This window comes from Balaenoptera ricei, chromosome 15, assembly GCF_028023285.1.
Source record: "Balaenoptera ricei isolate mBalRic1 chromosome 15, mBalRic1.hap2, whole genome shotgun sequence".
NCBI classification, from domain to species: Eukaryota; Metazoa; Chordata; class Mammalia; order Artiodactyla; family Balaenopteridae; genus Balaenoptera; species Balaenoptera ricei.
In genome coordinates this window covers 88,967,839-88,986,426 of record NC_082653.1, presented here as the reverse complement: position 1 = coordinate 88,986,426, position 18,588 = coordinate 88,967,839, and the positions used below count along the sequence as shown (strand labels likewise).

The window sequence follows — 18,588 nt, the reverse complement described above, 5'->3', positions numbered from 1 at the left end:
GGTCTCACCAGTTCTGGGACCCTCCCCCAGGGTTCTCCTCCCCTCCCCCGCCCGGAGCCCCGCCCCGCTTCACTTCTCGCCGCCATGCTCAGCAACGTCTCTTATCCTCATCAGCACCGCTCCCCCCAACCACAGGCGAGCTCACTGGCTCGGGGCTGCTTCTACCGGAGCCGCGCGGACACGCGGGAGGCACCCATGGGGCTGTGGGGAGGTCCGGCGCGGCCGGCGCTCGGGGCCCTGCGTCCTCCTCAGGCCGCCGACGGGAAGACAGCCAAGCCCCCCGCGCGCCCCCGGTTGCCCGGCAGTCCTCGTACCCAAGCGGGGCGCCCCCGGCCCGCCGCCCTCGCCTACCTGCGCGTGGCTGCCGACGCCGGCTTCCGGCAGACGCGGCGCCCAGGTAACGCGGTCCCGCCCACCGGAGCGGCACCGCCTATTGGCCGGGGCCCGCCTCCGTCTCCCCGCCGACCAATGGCGAGCGGCAGCCACGAGGGGGTGAGGCGGGGCCGGGCGCGGGCCTGTGGCGTCATCGCTGGGCGCCGCTGGGCGCCGGGAGCCGCCGGTTGCCAGGCAACCCTCCGGTTGCGGGCTAAGCGGGTTTTTCCCCAAGGTTCCCGGGACTCAAAGCGGACGACGCCTGTCCGTCCACGGGGCTTGGTCGCAAACAGGATGTAGATTATAACTGCTGTCTCTTAAAAAGTGGGCGCAGGGTTGCGAGGTCGCCAGCGTTACACCTGCGCGCAAGGTTGCCAATGTAGCGGTGTGTCTGCAGACACCTGTAAACCCAGGTTAGGTCACCTGGGGAGGGGATGAAAGCAGACGCGGGCCCAACCGCGGAGGGTGTCTGAGGTCGGAGGCTACGCCACGCCGGTGAAACTAACGACGAGTTAAATCGTTGTTCGGTTCTTAGAAATATTTTATAGTCTCGACACCGAAAACGGTAGGGAAGGGAGAGCCGGTGCGGCGGACTTTTAATCTGGGGACAGCTGGACGGGGTTGTGCCATCAAGGGGAGGTTCTGGGGGTGGGAGATACGACAGCAAGCCAGGATTCTCTAGTTCCACTCTCTACGGACAACTAACTTGTTTCTAATCGAATAACAGACACCCTGCTTTTCTCCCGTGCACATACGTGAGAGTCTCTGTAAGGCACATATGGAGACCGGGCCACAGGTATAAGCATGTCCAACTTTACCGACTCCAGGAAAAACCATTCCGTTTTCAAACTGCTCCAACTGGCTTCATGACCACTGAAATAGAAAGTTCTCAGCCATACATAAGCTTAACTAATATAGAATATAAAAATATAAATATGTTTACCTTGTATTGTTTACTTTTGCTTTTATTTTTAGTTCTGGTAACGTAGGGCCGTAACCAAGCAGAACTCCATGGAGCCTTCGTGGAAGGGAACAGACCCCACTTGCCCAATGTCCTCCGCCTGCCTCTTGTCTGTAGAAAAGCTTTAGTTAAAGAATAAGTTTAATCTGAGAAGTGAGAAAATGCAGAAAGGAAAACAGTCAAGCAAGACAAAATAATAATAGTTTAGCCATTAAAGTCAAGGACCTTTGGTTTCTCCTCAAGGGCTATGGATAATATTCTGAGCCATGTCCTTTGAGCTGTTTTGCCGATACTGAAACCCCACCAGGTGGAAGAAGGTAACTGCATGCTGCCCACGAGCATGTAGAGCCCAGACCCATTGGAACCAGAAGGCTGATGATGTTGACTCCCGATTACCTCACCACCAACCAATCAGAAGAATGTTCATGAGCTGGTCACGCACCCCACAACCCTCTCCCTCACCCTGTCTTTAAAAACCTTTCCCTGAAAGACTTTGGAGAATTCAGGTCTTTTAAGCACTAGCTCTCAGGCCTCCTTGCTTGGCGCCTGCAATAAATCCTGCATTTTCCTTCACCACAACCCAGTGTCAGTAGCCTGGCTTTTCTGCCCCCCTCCTCGGGGCAAGAGGACCCAAGTTTGGTTCAGTAAAAGGGAGAGGTGACTCAGATCAGCCTTCCATTGAGAACAGCTTAAAAAAATGTTCAAAAATATATGTAACAAATACATATATATTGATGACATCAGAGTGCTAATTTGACAGTGAAATATTATGGGACCAATAACAAGGGAAGAAAGAGGAGCCCAGCGAAGTGGGCCTTCCAATTGGGGCCGTTTTTCACTCAAGGGTCAGTCAATTCGGAAGAAACAGCTGAAAGGCTGAGAACCCGAACAAAGATTTGGTCAGCTTTGCGGGCTTAGGGCTGCCAAGGGGGAGGGTTCTTGCAAGTGTCCCATCTTTGGGTCGAAACCCTGAAAGGCTACAATGTCGGTGTGAATATGAACAGAGACCAGCCCTTGCAGGAACTTCATAAAATCCATTCTGAATTCATTTCAATTTCTGAGACTGCATTTAAGTGATTCAGGGTTTACTGTTGGTGCCTCTAGCCTGCTGAAAGAAGAAAAGTTAAAGTATTTGTAGAAGACCATAATGTCCTATACCCCAAATTATAATTGCTCATATAGCATGACCCGTGCTCATAGGAAATATCTACGTACACAAGGAGACAATGTGATAGAAAACCAAGAAAAACCACCATTGTCAGCATGCACTGGATTGCTGACACACCCACCCAACGTGGCTTCATGGATCTGAAGGCAGACCACCCCAGTTACTACTGGACCAGGTTCATTTTGCCCGAAGCACAGCATGCCAAAACGCTGAGATGCTGCGGTTTGCAGGAAATCAGCCAAGCAAGGAGACGGGAGAACAAGCCTCAGCACCACCTCCCCGAAGGCAAGGGGCTCAGGGTATTTATGGGATAAAGAAGCAGGGCGGTCTGAGGCCTGGGAAGGGTGGGGAGCGTGGGCAGAGGTGACTGGAAAAAGCTGGGATAATCTCGTTCCGCAAAGGTGTAACTAAGCCACAGGCCTCTGCACGTTCAAAAATAGGAGCACGGACTTGAGGGTGGAGTTTTCAGCTCTCTGACGTCAAAAGGTCATGGAGAGGACCGTGGCCATTGGAGGGTCGGTGGTCCCCCCATCCATTCTTAACCAGCTCAGCTGGAACCAGACACAACTGACTCCAAGTTCCTGAAAAACAACTCAGGCGAGCATCTCATCGTTTAGGGTACATGCCGCTTGGAGGACATGCAGTCTTAAAACGACCTTGACCAGTGGAGCAGGTAAAATGGATCTGACCCAGGGTCTCACAGTCACGTGCTAACGTGATGCCCCTGGTCAGGGGCTCAGTCTCTACTAAGCCTCGTAGCACATCAGGAGCTTCTTAGCCTGATGTGTGATTCTCTGCAGCAGAGGCCTGGCTTTGCTCCACACTCTGGGGGCCTGTGCCAGAGACCACCCCGCCCCCTGCCAGGGTCTCACTCACCGCGTGTGCCTCTAGCACTATTGGATCTTCCAGGTTATGTGACCCAAGTGCAGGACCACTTGTACTACAAACTGGATCTCTTGCTTTGGGCCCCACTCAAAACCAGCCCATAAATGGGTGGTGGTCACATTAAATGTGATCTATGCTGCCTGCAACCCAAAGGGGCCGAGCAAGGGCAGCGGGGCTCTTTCTTCGTGACGGAAGATTGCGTTGTTCTCTGTTTCTGCACAAAATTAACACAAAATTTAGTGGCTGAAAACTACAGACATTTATTAGCTCACAGTCTCTGCAGGGCAGGCATACGGGCGTGACTTAGCTCTGGGCCTTGGCCAGAAGGGCTCTCACAAAGCTGGGGTCAAGGCGGCCGCCAGGTCTGTGGTTTCCTGGGTAGGCTGGCCTGGGGGACGGTCCATTTCCAAGCTCACTCACCTGGCTACTGGGAGGATTTGCTCCTCGGGGCTCCTGGGGCTGAGGGTCAGCTCCTCGCTAGCCGTCAGCCAGAGGGCTCCCTGAGTCGCCTGCCCCGTGGGCCTCCCCACAGGGCGGCTTGGAGCACAGCATGGGCTTCCCCCGGGGCAAGCGAGCAAGAGGGGCCCAGAGATGATGGAGTCACTGTCTCGTAACCTAACCTCAGAGGGGATACCCCATCATTTTGCTGCATGTGGTTCATTAGCAGCAAGTCCCTCGGCCAGCCCCACTCACGGGGAGGAGGTTACAGAAGAGTGGGCGGCTCATGGGGGTATCGAGAGGCTTCCTAGCAGGGGGTGGAAGGTGCAGTAGCAGGGGCCGGGACTTGTAGGGGCGTTCTAACTCCCTCAAACCACCAGTCCCCTAAAACCTCAGTGATGTGGCAGACCCAAAGCCCGGGGCTCCGACGCACACGTCTTAGGGGGCGTCCAGAGCCCACACCACTCATGCTCCGCCAGCTCCGCCCGGCCTGACACCATCAACGCAGTGACCAGAGGAAGGTGAGGTCCCCGTCCATTAGACCCAACAGGGAGCAGGAGACTTAACATGGCCCTGAGCCGACGCACCAACACGCGCTCCGTCCCTCCCGCGGGAACGCAGACAGGGACAAACCAGGTACCCAGTGCCGTGCTCTGTCTGGACAGACACAGCACAGCTTATAATCGTGGCAGCTGTGGTTTGGGGCTGCCGCTTAGCCACCTGACCGCAGCTGACTGTCACCCACCACGACCCATCTGGAAATCACTTGGATCTGATGGGCCCAACCTCTCAGTTCCACCCAGGACCAGGTACCGCTTCTAATGGACGCGCCTGGCCAGAGGGCAGATCCGAGTGGCTGCCATGTGGCCTTTGCTCCACAGGCCGGAGCTCTGACGGGAAGCTTCTGTCGGCTATTACGCAAGCATCCCCCCATCAACCTGCATTTAGAGACGGGCGACCCGAGGGAGGCTGAGCGGCCACACGACCTGCCGTGAGACAGGCTCGGGCCAGGACCCCACTTACCACCTGGACGCCGTCAGGCCACTGGGACCAGTGTCAACTCCAAGCCTGTGTCCACCGGCCAGCAGCTCCGGGCCGCGCCCTGCTCCACTCGGGGGCCCCTCAGGGCGTCGGTGCCCGTGGGGAGGGGCGAGTGGACAGACGCCCGCCAGCGGGTGGACGGAGGGACGAAACGTGCCCCATCCACGCGACGGGCTGTTACTCGGCCACGGAAGGCATGACCTTCTGCTACGCGTCACCCCGAGGATGAACCAGGAACGGGTGACGCCATCAAAGAAGCCAGTGCTGAGGACCAGACAGTATGATCCTGTTGCTAGGTGGCGTCCAGAACAGGCGAATCCGCGGAGACGGGACAAGACTGGAGGTGGCCGCCGGGGGCAGGGGGGACGGGAGAGCGGAGCGAAGGCTAACGGGTACGTGGTCTCCTTTGGGGGTGGAGAATGTTCTGGAACCAGATGGTGGTGGTGGCGCTGCAACATTGTGAATGCGCTAAATGGCGCTAAATTACCCATTTTAAGATGCTTAGGGTGGTGAGTTTTATGTGTTTACAATACACAGTGTATGTTCCTCCTTTAACGTGGTTTTGTTGTTCACGTGAAAGAGACCCGTGTTCATCTGCTTCTGTTCGTCTCCAGTTCTAGGCGCCTCCAGCCCTCCGCGCCTGTGTTGATTTTGTTGAATATGGAAAAGGCTCACCGGAGGGTATTGTTCCCTCCCCCGCCCCCGACTCAGGTACCCAGTTTCATTCGTTTCTGCTTTATCCTGTGTTTCTCCTGGCAAAAGTAAGCAGGTATTCGGGTATTTATCCCCTCTGTCTTGCCCAAAAAAGTAGCATGCTACGCACTCCTTTACACCAACAGTACATCCTGGAAATCTTGGTTGGTTTACCGACATCCTCTCCGTCCTTTCCTACAGTGGGGGGGGGGGGGGGGCGGGGGGCTGCCACGGTCACTTACCCACCGTCCACGTGAGGGCAAACGTGGAGATGGCCTCCAATTCTGCAGCTGTAAGCCGAGCTGCAGTGCGCGTGCCTCTGAAGATTGCTGGTGGTAAACCAGGTCGGGGTCCTAGAAGTGGGACCGCTACGTAGACATTCATCTTGCCAAATTTTCCTCTGTAACGGTTGTGCCATCTGGCATCCCCACCAGCAGGGTGTGGAAGTGCCTGCCGCCTCCCAGCCTGGCCAGCAGAGCCGCTCAGGTTTGCATGTTTGCTAATCCAACCTGAGGAACAGGAACCCGGTGCAGTTTCCATTCGCATCTCCCAACGCGTGTGAGGTCAGACACCCCTTTAAGGATCCACCCTTTCCGGTCAGTTCACGTCCTTCACCCATCGTTCTATCTGGCTTCTGGTTCTTCCCCCTCAATGTTCCAGTTCTTTATGTGTTAGAGAAATCCACCTTTATCTGTGATGTGCGCTGCAAACACCATCTCCTGATGCGAGCATTCTGCATCCCGGGAAGGCCTCCCTTCCCCTCACCTGACTTCTGAACCCGAGTGAGAAAGCCCCTCCCACACCCAGGTTCAGAGAGACCACCTGTGTTTTCTTCTAGTACTGGCTTGGTTTCATTTTTTACATTCAGATTTCTGATATGAGTCCTTTTTGGTGGGTGATGTAAGGTATACGTCGAATTTTACCTTTTTCTAAATGGCTGTCCAGTTGAACCAACACCAACTTTGAGAAAATCCATCTTGGCCCCAGTGCTCTGAGAAGGCCTCCTCTCACACACTCTGTCCAGACGCACCTGGCCGGGCTCTGCACTCCCTCCTGTTCCTCCTGCACCAGCAGGACACTGTCGTGATCACGGAGGCCGCAGGGGCCCTCACGGCCCCCTTTCCAGGGCTGCCTGTGCTGTCCTATCACGTTGACTTTCCCTGTAAACTCGAGTATCGACTGGTCTAGTTCCAGAAAACAGCCTGTTGGTATTTTTATTGGGATCATCTTAGATTTAAAATTAATTTAGGCAAAACGGACACCTTATGAGGTTGACTCTTCCTAAGAACAAGGACTTTTTTTCCACTGATTTGTGTCTACTTTTGTGTCTTTCATGAGTGTCTTAAAATGTTATCTCATCTAGGTCTTGCATATATCTTAAGTTTATTCCTAAGTATTTAATGTTTATTGCCATTGTAAATTGGATTTTTCTCTTCCATTCTATCTTTTTTTTTTATAAACTTATTTTATTTTTATTTATTTATTATTTTTGGCTGTGTTGGGTCTCTGTTGTGGTGCGCAGGCTTCTCATTGCAGTGGCTTCTCTTGTTGCGAAGCAGGGCTCTAGGCGCACGGACTTCAGTAGATGCGGTGCGTGGGCTCAGTAGTTGTGGCTCGTGGGCTTAGTTGCTCTGCGGCATGTGGGACCTTCCGGGACCAGGGGCTCGAACTTGTGTCTCCTGCATTGGCAGGCGGATTCTCAACCACTGCACCACCAGGGAAGCCCCCCATTCTATCTTCTGATTATCATTTGCAGGAATGAAGGCTATTGGTTCCTGGGAAGCAGGCTGCCTGCCCGGCCCGTGTCTGTGGTGGGCAGTGCAGGTGGCACAGCTTAGGTGGACGTGAGGAAGCACACACTCAGCTAACAGCAGCCAATCACCACCCAGCAAGTGATTTACAACTGGGCATGGTGTATGCCAACGCCTGGCGGCTCTCCCTCTCCCTGGGGTCCCATAAGCTTCTCTTTGACCGTGACGGACACAGTGACCGTGCTAATGGCTCTTTCTCCAGGCAATGTCTGCATAAATGTACAAGTAGCTTCAGTTTAGTTCAGAACGACAAAGAACTCTCCAGAATGTGAAAGTAACCAGCTGCTCTGCCGTTGGCATGGGATTTTAAAAAGACCATTTTTAAAGGTAATTTGTGTAGCATTTATCGCAAGAAGATCTTAGCTTTTAACGCATTCTAAGGACGGCTCGTCATGTAGATAGGGGTGTGCGTGAATTCTACACACGTGGGCTTTAGGGGAGCCCCCAGACGCCCTAACGACAGGGAGGGAGAAGTCAAAGGAGAAGAAACTGAGGACAAACAGCAAACACGCCCTTCACACGACATTTAACCCCTCCTGCAGCACCGACGCTCCCCTCTCGGCTCTTCCAGGGCATCTACTCACCTCGTACAGCAAACTGTGATTGCTGTTCTTACAGCCTTTCAGTGACATAAAGCAAACAAATGAACATTTATCTGGGGAACGTTCACACCGGACCAAGTAGAGAAGTCAGACTAGTCCCCCTCTCACCACCCTCCCCGAACACACCACGTCTCACGACATCTGCCAAGCTGAGTAAGTGTCCACGGTCCTCATTCTCAAGCTTAAAACTTGGAAAACTAAGAACATTTCCGGAACTCATTGCAGAACCTACCTTTCAGATTTGGTCGTAGCATTACTGCCAAGAATGAATGGGGAGGCCGGATTAAAGATACATTTAAAAACAACCCCGATCACTTTTAACAGTCTGTCCTTCCCCTGATCCTGGGCCCGGTTTCCAGCAAGAACTAGGGTCCTCCCTAGTCCACAGCTCTCAGTTCTCGGGAGGCCCTCTGGTGACACCTCGTGGGCACTTCTGATACCGCAGCCGCGCACCACCTCGGCCGGGGGACCAGTCACCGGACACTGGGTCGGCAGCCTGGCCCCACGCCCTGCTCGGAACTGAGAGGCAGGACGGCAGCCTCGGCAGGGAGGGCGGGCTGCACGTGGGTGAAGGCCCCAGCCAGTGGGAGAAAACGCTCAGCTGATCCCTGGCTCTCCCTCCCCACGAGCCAGACCCTCCAGAGATGCGATGGACTCCCTGAAAAGGCCGACCTGACGCCCACTCGTCCGGTAGGGCAGTGGTGGGCCCACCGCCGGGCACCGAGGCCCAGACAGAGCCTGCACACCTGGAGAGCCCTGTGCCTCGGGGCACCTGTCAGAGTGCCAGCCTCGCCCCGTCCCACCTGAGGCTGCCATTTGTAGGTGCAGAAACTGCAGCCAAGGTTACACAACGTGCTCAAGGTCACTCATCAAGCAGCCAAGCAACGACCTCATCATCCCACGTCTTGCAAACGTTTCCACTGAAGCGCCCCAGCAGCAAGGAAGTGAGCCCTTCCCGCCCAACGGGTGACCACAAACCACACGACTTCCTGCCAAGCCTTCTCTCAAAAATGCATGCAAACTTGTGACACTCAAAGGAATTCTCTGAACTTTCTCCTCATGTTAGCACTTTCTACGAAAATTTAAAATACACTTGTGGCTTCCCCGTCCCTCAGCCACGCCCACTGACGCCCTTAAACTGCTCGAATGGGCAATTCTCAGAAAATGCTTAACTTTACTAATGTAAGACGTACCCTTTTAAAGCAAGGTGACACCATGTTTTCATCACATTAAGAAAAAACTAAGCCAATGAAACAGCTGATGAGGGTGTGGGGAAACTGATGGAGAGGAAGCTGGCGTGACTTTCTGGATGGCAACTTGGCACCTTCCACCAAACTCTGAAACACGTCCCCTCCGGCACAGCAAGGCCGTCCAGGAAACCCTCTCTGAGCAGCCGGGCAGACGAACGATGACACGCCCAGGTCCTGGGAGACCACGCAGCCGTAAGGATGCCTGTGACCTTGACTGCTTTCCTGACCTTTCACCCTCTGCGCCACTTAAGTGTCTGTTCACACAGGTCCTTAAGGAAAATACTAACTTCTCAGAAAGCTCTTAAATACACTTAAATACTCCAATCACAGTTAAGAAACACAAGTGGACTCCTAAGTTGATAATTCCTGATAAAATGTGCACGTCTTTTGTCCTTTAGTTTGGATGATCAAGAATGGCGCTAAAATGAAGTATGACGTGAGCCCCGCCTACCTACTTTTAAAATTTCTAGTAGCCACAAATTAAAAAACAAAACAAAACCAGGTAAAACTCAATTTAATGTTTATTTAATCCATCATATCCAAAATACTGTTTCGACCTGTAAATATTGTTAACAATGAGATATTTCACTTTTTTTTTTGGCATTGACTTCAAAACCCAGTGTCTCAATTTGGACATTAACCTAACATGAGAAAGACCTGATCTGTATTTAGATTTTATAAAATTTACAGCTGAAAAACCAGATTCACATATTCACGTTCTTGACATACTCAACACTGTTTCCTAATAACTGAATGAAGGTAACAGCTCTGCGGCTACGCTGGACGCTGGCTTCACGTGCTCCCCAGTGGCCAGTGACCGCTGCACTGGACCTGGACCACACAAAGTGCTCCGTCCACGTAGTCCCCAGACCCACAGCGTCAGGAACTCCGCTGGGGTGGGGTGGGGTGGGGGGCGGTGGCACTGCTCTAACAGGGCCCCGCGCGATTCTGGCGCAGCTGGAGAACCACGGGTCCAGATCTAACGCCACTGACAGGACAGGGCGTAGAAAGAGCTGGATAACCCACCTGTGGAATGGGAACTGAATACACACCCCCCAACCATTATATATATATATATATTTAACATGGTTATGGGAGTATGATTGCTTTACAACGCTGTGTTAGTTGCTGCCACACAACAAAGTGAATCAGCTATACGTATACATACATCCCCATACCCCCTCCCTCTTGCATCTCCCTCCCACCCTCCCTATCCCACCCCTCTAGCTGGTCACAACCATTATAGTTTGAGGCTATGAAACCAGAAAAGAAAGAGTAACTGCCTGGATTTTTGTCAATCCGCGAGCAGCGGGCCGTCTGGAACGCACGGCTGGATGCCCCGGGTTACGACTGGGATGGTATCTCTCTTCCTCCGGTTCCCTGAGGTCCCGGGAGAGGACGGCTCTCCTGACAGGCCCCAAAGCCCTCGGTGTCACCCCAATGCCTGCAGTCAGAGGGTCACAGGCTGTTCTCTCAGTGGAACAGGAGTGGTGGGCTGGGGGCCACCTCCGGACAAGGACCCCTAACAGGGAAGGTGTAGTCCCGCCCCCGTGCCTGGGCTCAGATGGCTGATCACCACACAAGCCACGTGAGGAAGACACACTGAGATCCACTGTCGGTGGTCTAAGGGACAGAGGTTAAGGGACAGAAGCCCCTGACCGGCTCAGCTCAGGGCAGAGCTGCTCGCGGTGGGAAGTGTGCAAGTGCTAGAGCATAAAAGTGTCCACAAAGTGCAAATCACGTTCGGAAAGAGGCCAGTTTGAACACAGTCACGTCGTCACTTTACTCTCCACCTGAAAGAGAAGAAAACAGCTTATGTTCTTAGGTTTGTCTTGATTAACCAGAAGCGGGTGATCGTATAAAAGACATTCGCCAAACACAGTGCTTCAGAAAGCAGCTATAAAGTGTCACTCTCGTCACCCTGTGCTGGAGGGACCTGCGTGCGCACCCAGGGCTGACGAAGCCCAAGGTCGGGCGCACGCCCCCCTCCACCCCGTCCGGCCGTGACGGAGCGCGGAGCTCCAGGTGGCCAGTCGTGAGCTGCACCATGACCGCTCGGCACTCACCGGCGGGACAGAGAACCGCCCCGCCTGACACAACGGCAGCAACACCGCGTGCCCCCCGCACCAGTACCTGAAGCGCCGAGCCAGCCAGCCGCCCGGCCCCTCGCGTGAAGCCCCCGACGGCCCGGCATCTGAGGCCCTTGCCGCCAAGCACCTGTGCAGAAGGGTCAGGTCAGTGCTCAGCCAACCCCTCCCGGTGCCGAGAGCCACGCACGCAGGGACGAGGTCACCCCCCAGCCCGGCTCGGGCACAGACACCATGAGAAACAGCCGAGTGGAAGTGACAGGTGACTCGGGCTTCCATTTCTACCCACGGAAGGTGGGGGCAGACGCGTCCACCGACCCGAGGAAGGTTCTCCCTGTTAATAACCGGTGAAGGGGCTGAACTGCCCCCATCAGAAGGTGGGGTGGAGTCGACACCCAGGACCTATTTGGAGGGAGGGTGAGCTCGCCATGCGCCGACCCCACAGACCAGTGCCCTTATGCAAAGGGGACACTTGGACAGCACCGTGCACAGGGAGAACGCCGCAGGAAGGTGAAAGGCCAGGGTGACGCGTCCACAAGCCAGAGGACCCCGTGCCTACGGGAAGCACCCTCGGCGAGGGGGAGGCCGGGGGAGACCCTCCCCGTGGCCCCGCGCGGTGAGCGGGCACTTCTGGCTCCAGAACTGCAGTCCCAGCAAACAACGACTAGAATCGGCTTCAATTTGGAATCCACTTTTAATTAAGATCACATTCCCCCAAACCCCTACAGCGAATGGTCAACACCGAGAGCTGAGCGTGCCACACGGGTCCGGGTCGTCGCAAGCGCAGGCAGGCCGAGCCGGGCCTCTCCTCACCCGGCCGTGCCGGCAGGGGGGCCCCCGCGGGCGCAGCCGTGGTCCCGAGGGTGTCTGTGCTGAACGCAGACGGCGCCGCGACGCTCGGCGCGAGCCACCCACAGCATCTCCTTCCGCCTGCAGCCCTCTTTCGAGCAGCGGCGCGAGAAAATCTGAGAACGGACAAGTTGCTTCAGTGTTCCGGCAGCCTCGCCGAGCAACCATTCAACCAGCCCCGCCCCCCCGTAAGAGCATCGGCACTTAAACTGGAAACGGTCCTTAGCTAAACAGAATGAAGGCGCCGGGGTTTCACTGAGGCGTCTCTCTGTCAGGTAAACAAGGAAATACTAGTTTAGGAGACAGAAAGGTTTTAACAAGTGGTAAATACTAAAGCGGCATTTTAAGTTGGGGTCTCATGCGAGATGCTTGGGGGGTACTCCCAGGAAAAGAAACAAGACGGGGGGGCGGGGGACGGGGACACGGGAGGGAAGGAGGCCGGGCACGAGGCGTCACGCACAGCCCTAGAGGGAGCTGGCGCAGGCTGTGTCCCGTCAGGGGCAGGGGAGCTGGCACAGCCGTTAGTTACTGCGGGGTCTTCGGGGTGATATAAACTCCCAGGCACTTCCGACTCTGTGCGGGTGACAATGTCAGGGAGGAGGGGGGCCGGCAGCCTGGGGGCAGCCCTCTGGCCAAGAAGGGCGAGTGACCCGAGGGCGTGGCAACAGTGCAGGTGCCAGCGGGCCGGGAGACGAGGAGGGGCAGCGCAAGGTGGGGAGTGAGGGTGGAGCCGGGAGGGAGGAGGACCTGGTCACCTGGGGGGCGGGGGGGGGGGGGGAAGGGGCACATGGGCGGGGCCGTGGTCGGAGCGAAGGCACAGGGTTTTACCAAAGCTTCCGGAAGGCTCGGAGGCACGGCGCGGCAAGCGTGGGCAGCAGGAACGGGCTGGAGGAGATGGGGCCGGGAAGGGGTCGGGGGGCTCCAGCCAGAGGGTCTGGGACAGAAGCTCAGGGACAGACTTCACCCTCTCCTGTTCCAGGTAATTTGTCATAATTGCATTTGTTCTGTATTTAGTGTAACATACAGAAGCCGTGAGGTAAGGTGGTCAGAAGCCAGTGCCCTGGAGATAAGCTCTAAAGGCCAAGACAGCAGGGGGCGGCGCACCCCGCATCCTAGGGAAACCACCCAAATAAACCCGGAGGCCCCAGAGAGCGTGCAGTGCTGGGCTGGGCCTGGGGACGCGTGCGGGGCTCCAAGAGGCTCCAGTCCGAGGAGTGCACCAGCTGCCACGGGCCATCTACCAAGGGCCATGTCCAACCCGAGTCTCCTTGGACTCTGGTTGAGGATGGAGAAGTGACCACAGGTGGCGGCTCCGACTCCACCTGAAGTTCTATAAACGTGACCACAAAGAGATGTTCTGAAAAAGGATGAACCCCAAAGGGCAAAAGATAAAAAGAAAACAGCCACAAGATTTTAAATTTCTTTTTTTTTTTCGCCTGTGCCACGCGGCACGCGGGATCTTAGTTCCCTGACCAGGGACAGAGCCCCCTGCAGTGGAAGCGCGGAGTCCTAACCCCCGGACCGCCAGGGAAGCCCGAAACAGCCACGGGGTTTCAGGAAAAGCACACGGGCGAGCAGTCACGGACTCAGCAGACACGAAAAGGCTGAACCGTGAGCCGGCAGGGAGGGTCAAGCAGCAGCGTACCTGTGACACGGAATCCCCGAAGGCTCAGAAATCGACAGCAGCAGAGGCAGCGCGGGTGACGCGGGACCGGGCGGAGGCCGCATGGCTGGGAGGCGCACGCGCGCGGTCAGCTGCGGACCTGGCGCGTGGGCACGACTGACCACGACGTGGGAAAGACCACCTGCACGTGGGTCACACAGAGAAAAGGGAACTTGAGGGGAAAACGGAGGCCGGCCCGGGAGGTCCAGCCCCAAGGAGCGGGAGCCCAGAGGAGACGGCGACTCCCGGTCTGGAAGGGTCGCCAGGCGGAAGCTGCCACACGCGGGGACAAGGAGGACAGCCGGGCCCTCGCGGGAACTCCCTGAACAGCAGCGGAAGCGGGAAAAGCACCGACGCCAGCGAACGCCCAGGAGAGCCGCAGCCGCGGTGCTGGAGCCCGGCGGGCAGCGCGCCGTGGGACGGGCATCTCCCACCACCCCAGGGCGAACGAGACAAACGCGAGCTGGAGCTCAGGCCCGTGGGGGAGGCAGACGCCCCAGTGGAGCGGGCGGCCGCTCCTGACTCCAAACGCACAGACGCGGGACTTCAGAACGAGCACCGACACCGCCGAAGCAGGAACGCCCATGTCTGACTTTACATCCTTGACATTTCCCAGGCGGAGCTTAGGAAAAACCACACACTAACAGAATGATTCTAGAAAACCACATTCACTTTCCATCTTGGGAGGAATTCCTGTAATGAAAGCAAATCCTAACACAGACCCTAATATTTAGAAAATATGTTTATATAACTGTAAAAACCCATGCTGTTCACAACCCAGGAAAACACCGATCAATTGTTAGGGTTTTATTTTGTACCAAAACTATGAAAACTAATTAGCCTGGTTGGGTAATTGGCCTTCTTTCCCCTGGGGAGAAAGCAGCCCCCGGCGGCTCACGCAGACTCCGCCCTCACCGCCTCTTTCTTCCTCCCAGGGTGACGTTTACAGCCTCCATCCATGTGCGCACCGACCACCGCATCTGGGATCTCGTCCTTTTTTACTGGGACAGGGCTGTTACAAAGTGGGCACACTGGGACCTGAACATCCTAAAAATAACAAATATGATATTCCAGATTCAGACAATCAAAACTCACGCATACACACAAAGGCACGGCGGTACAGCACACTTACAAGCAAGCAGAGTACAGACACTGACGTCCGAGCCCCACGAGAGCAGAGCGTGGTTAGCACGGGGGTCGGCAGCAAGGCACCCCCAGGGCTGGAAGGCAGTTGCCGTAAGTGGAACCCAGGAGAACTGAAGAAACAGACTATTAACCACCCGCAGAAACGACCCTGAGACAGAGGGCGAGCGCAGCCCAGGACGGAAGCTGGTGAACCAATCCAGAAGGACAGGCTCAGGGCAGCAGGGCCATCTGTCCAGCACCGGGTAGTGAGCAGCGAAGCTGCCCAGTCACCTCGAGGGTCGGGCTGCCAGGAAAACCCTCCAGCCGTGCAGAGCCTCAGCTCCTTCGCCTGCCAGGGGCCTTCCTGACGCGCCCTGCAGCTTCCGCCGTGCCCACGCAGGGAGACTAGCTCAAGGGCGCACGCGGCCAGGCTGAGCTCTCAGGCTCAGAACCACCATCCAAGCCCAGCACTGGGGGGGGCTCCGGAGGGAACGCCCAGCACGGTTAAAATCCCTCTGGGCCAGGGCAGGAGCTGAGCTAATTTAGCTCAAGAACACTGAGGTGACATGTGAGCGAGTAACAGGTAATCACAGAATTGCGATGCCAGCTGTCTGGGAACTGAGCTGGAAAGCCACCCAGGGGTGCTCCTGCAGCTGGCAAGTTGGCCAAGTTAAGAAATAAAGCATCATTCAGTCACCTCTAGGCAGACTCTCCCCATCCAGAGACACAGGAAGGTCAAGGCAACAGACCAGGTAGTTTGGCCTGGTCACCGGTGCCGGGTGAACATGAGTCACCCTCCCCCGCCCCCATGAACCAGCAAAGGGCCAGACCCCAGCCGACACCGGTCAAAGGGTGTAGCACTGTCACCCGCATTTCTAACTGCCACCCTGGGGAAGCAGCAGAGTGCTGACTGAAGAGCTCACGAAAATGCTCCCTGAAGCACCCAAAACAAAGTGAGTTCAGGCTGGGACCACCTGAAAAGTCAATAACCAAGGTCTTAAACCTCTGGACTTAGGCAAGTCTGTTTCCTTACAGCCATCTTCCGGCTTCCACCACGAACTGTCTGAATCACCTAGGGAGGACGCCAAGGCTGCAAAGGTACCCAGATAAGCAAGCATTTACAATTCTTCCCAGATTCAAGGCCCCATCAAGCGCTGCCCTGCGTTTCTTGTGCCCCATGAAGACAGAGCTGTTTTTCCCTGTGTGTCGAATAAAAGGAACTAAGTGTTTTAACACGTAAAGTAAGCTCTGAAGGTTTAGATACAACAATTTGATTCCAGGAAGATAATCTGTTGCTTTAGAGCTGTGCCGTCCAGAGCTTCCTGCAACGATGGAAAAGCTCCACATCTGCTCTGTCTACACACGGCTCCTGAACACCTGAAACGTGGCTGGCGTCACTGAGAAACAGGACTTTTAAGATTTATTTAATTTTAATTAAGTTTTATCTACACGTGGCTAGTGTCCACTATCTCGGGCAGCGCAGCTTTGGGAAGTGAGGATGAGAATCTTTAGAATGAAGCATGACCAATTACCTTCTTGAATGCAAAGTGACATTTATGTGCAGCGTAGGTAAAATGATCTTTACAGAAATCTTGTTTACATGCATCACATTCTAACGGAAGAAAATCTAAAAAACAAAAAGAACAAAAAACACACAAAAAACAGTAAAGTGTTTTAAAGACTAGAACAGAAGAATCATAGATCATATTAAACAGGTATTTACCTTTGCTGAGTTCATATTATGCCTCTCAAATACATCCTCGAGGTACCACATGAGAAAAAACTTGGGGGCCATGACTTTGACAACGCCAGCAACACTGAAGAACCGGTATAGCTATCCTTTCCCAAGAGATCCCACCTCACGTGGTACCACGTATCTAAGCAGAGCATTTAAATCCACTCGGTGCTGGCAGCCAGCCTTGTACCTAGCTGTACAGAACCAAAACCTCAGGCCAGCATCTCATTACTGAAAAGCCAGAAAGGCCAAGGCCCAGAGAACAACAGCTAATGAAGACAATGGCCAGTTCTTCTCCCAAATAGATGACAAGACACCCATTTTCTGTTAATGTTCTCTTAGAAGTGCTTACCTAGCTGCTTGCAAGTTTTTTCTGAACAATGCTTCCCCAAATCAGGGAACTCCATTATGAGAAAATGTCCAAAACACAGATGACAGAGTGAAATGTCACCTGCAAGAATTAGAAATAATTAGGAGGAAAGCAAGGATGGTCTGAATTTCAGTCACCAGGGTTTATATCGCACAGCTGATATAAGTAAACAAACACCGCAAGGAGCATTAAACGCCCAAGTCATCTGGGCTCCCGCAGGGGCCTAAGTGTCACAAATTCTTGTCTTTCAGCAAAGAGAAAATGGGAGTTTTAGCGTAAGTACAAGCTCCTTCAGAATCAACCCCCTTAGGAGACAGATTGTTTTTCAGTTCTTTTAATTCCTAGTTTATCAAGCTCAACCCGAATTTAAGTTTTCATTAATCCATATTTTGACTCATATTGACAGGGACGTCCCATATTCAATTACACAGCTACTAGGCAAAGTTACAGCCTCGGTGAACTTTAAATCGCAATTTCATCTACTGAATATACTTGACAAACAAAACTCTGTTACCAGGTGCTAAATCACGTTACTTAACTACACTCTCCCGGGGACATTCGACTCAGTCCCCTGTTGCTCTCTTTAACTCCCTTATGCATTGAGTTTTACTCAGAATTTATTCCTTACTGACAATCAACCGGGAGTTGACCAGGGGAAGGGGAAGGGGAAGTCGTTAACTCACCAGCGGAAAACAGGTGGACAAACAGTGATGTCACTGCACTTGAGAGAAAACTGAAGTCCACGGCACGCCTCACAGGGTCCCTCCCCTCCGTGATCCGGCACCCACCAAACCTCTCAAAACTCTTGTCCCTCCCAGAATTCACGTCCCCAGAGCCTCTTCCGGACCTGCCCATCAGCTCTCCCGCTCCCGGGAGCGTTCCGGGTGCCTGGGATACTCTGGCCACAGCTGACATCCGCTCACGCCCTCAGGGCCCGGTTTAAAGCGTCACTCAGGGCCTTTCCTAACACCCTCACCTGGCCCCACCCAAATCCCGTTTCCTCTGCTCTGTAATTCCTTTCCCAGGACCCACTCGCTCGGCTCCCCACTGCAGCTTCGTTCCCTACTCTCGGTTCCGCGAAGCGCAGGGCCCAGGTCAGGTCTGCCCATCCTGGATCAGCAACGCCAAGCGGACGTTCGGAAATCAATCGATCGAGGACCGACGAGACGCCGAACTCAATCCCGACGTGGTCGCGCTCTCGGCGCCGCAGCCGCGGTGTGAGAGCCCCGTTCTGCTAGGACACTAACACCCTGCCCGTCCGAGGTTCGCGGCCCCGTCCGACCCCCGCCCGGCACCCCCAGGCCGGCCCCGTACCTGGCCCTCGTCGGAGGCCTGGGCAGCCGCAGAGGGGAGCGGAAGGTGGCAGAGACCAAGAGCTGTCTCCCTGTCCGCGGTCAGCCGCGGGGGACAAGGCCAAAGAGACGAAGAAAACAGGATCCGAGCGACGGCCGAGGCCGGTCCGAGTCCGCGGGAGAGCCCAGCATCGCGCCGCCCGGACCTCCCGGCCATTTATTCACAGCCGCCGGGTCAGAGAGCCC

General features: G+C 55.0%; 2 protein-coding genes across 9 annotated transcripts in view; both read right to left on the bottom strand.

Moving 5' to 3' along the window:
• The window catches only part of C15H7orf50 (chromosome 15 C7orf50 homolog), a 102,294-nt gene extending 101,866 nt beyond the window's left edge, over positions 1-428 (bottom strand). Inside the window, exon 1 of one of the 6 annotated variants that reach the window (XM_059898469.1) lies at positions 352-428. Coding sequence is in view for 3 of the 6 variants with exons in the window: in XM_059898468.1 (XP_059754451.1) it covers positions 166-197 (32 nt within the window). In the remaining 3 variants the exon portion in view is untranslated. The other 5 variants (XM_059898471.1, XM_059898470.1, XM_059898468.1 and 2 more) reach the window with 5 other exon arrangements.
• Positions 429-10,442: 10,014 nt separating this feature from the next.
• ZFAND2A (zinc finger AN1-type containing 2A) lies at positions 10,443-18,588 on the bottom strand. 3 transcript variants are annotated; one of them, XM_059897377.1, is made up of 10 exons: positions 18,365-18,588; positions 17,033-17,131; positions 16,478-16,572; positions 14,736-14,867; positions 14,355-14,442; positions 13,803-13,962; positions 12,986-13,161; positions 12,122-12,425; positions 11,355-11,438; positions 10,443-11,014 (listed from the first exon to the last, which is right to left on the bottom strand). In XM_059897377.1, the coding sequence occupies exons 2-10, from the start codon at positions 17,085-17,087 to the stop codon at positions 10,999-11,001; spliced, it is 1,110 nt and encodes a 369-aa protein (XP_059753360.1). In that variant the 5' UTR covers positions 17,088-17,131; positions 18,365-18,588; the 3' UTR covers positions 10,443-10,998. The 3 variants fall into 3 exon arrangements, with proteins under 3 accessions (XP_059753360.1, XP_059753361.1, XP_059753362.1); XM_059897378.1 differs by having other exon boundaries at positions 12,122-12,273; XM_059897379.1 differs by lacking the exons at positions 16,478-16,572; positions 17,033-17,131; positions 18,365-18,588 and adding an exon at positions 15,979-16,469.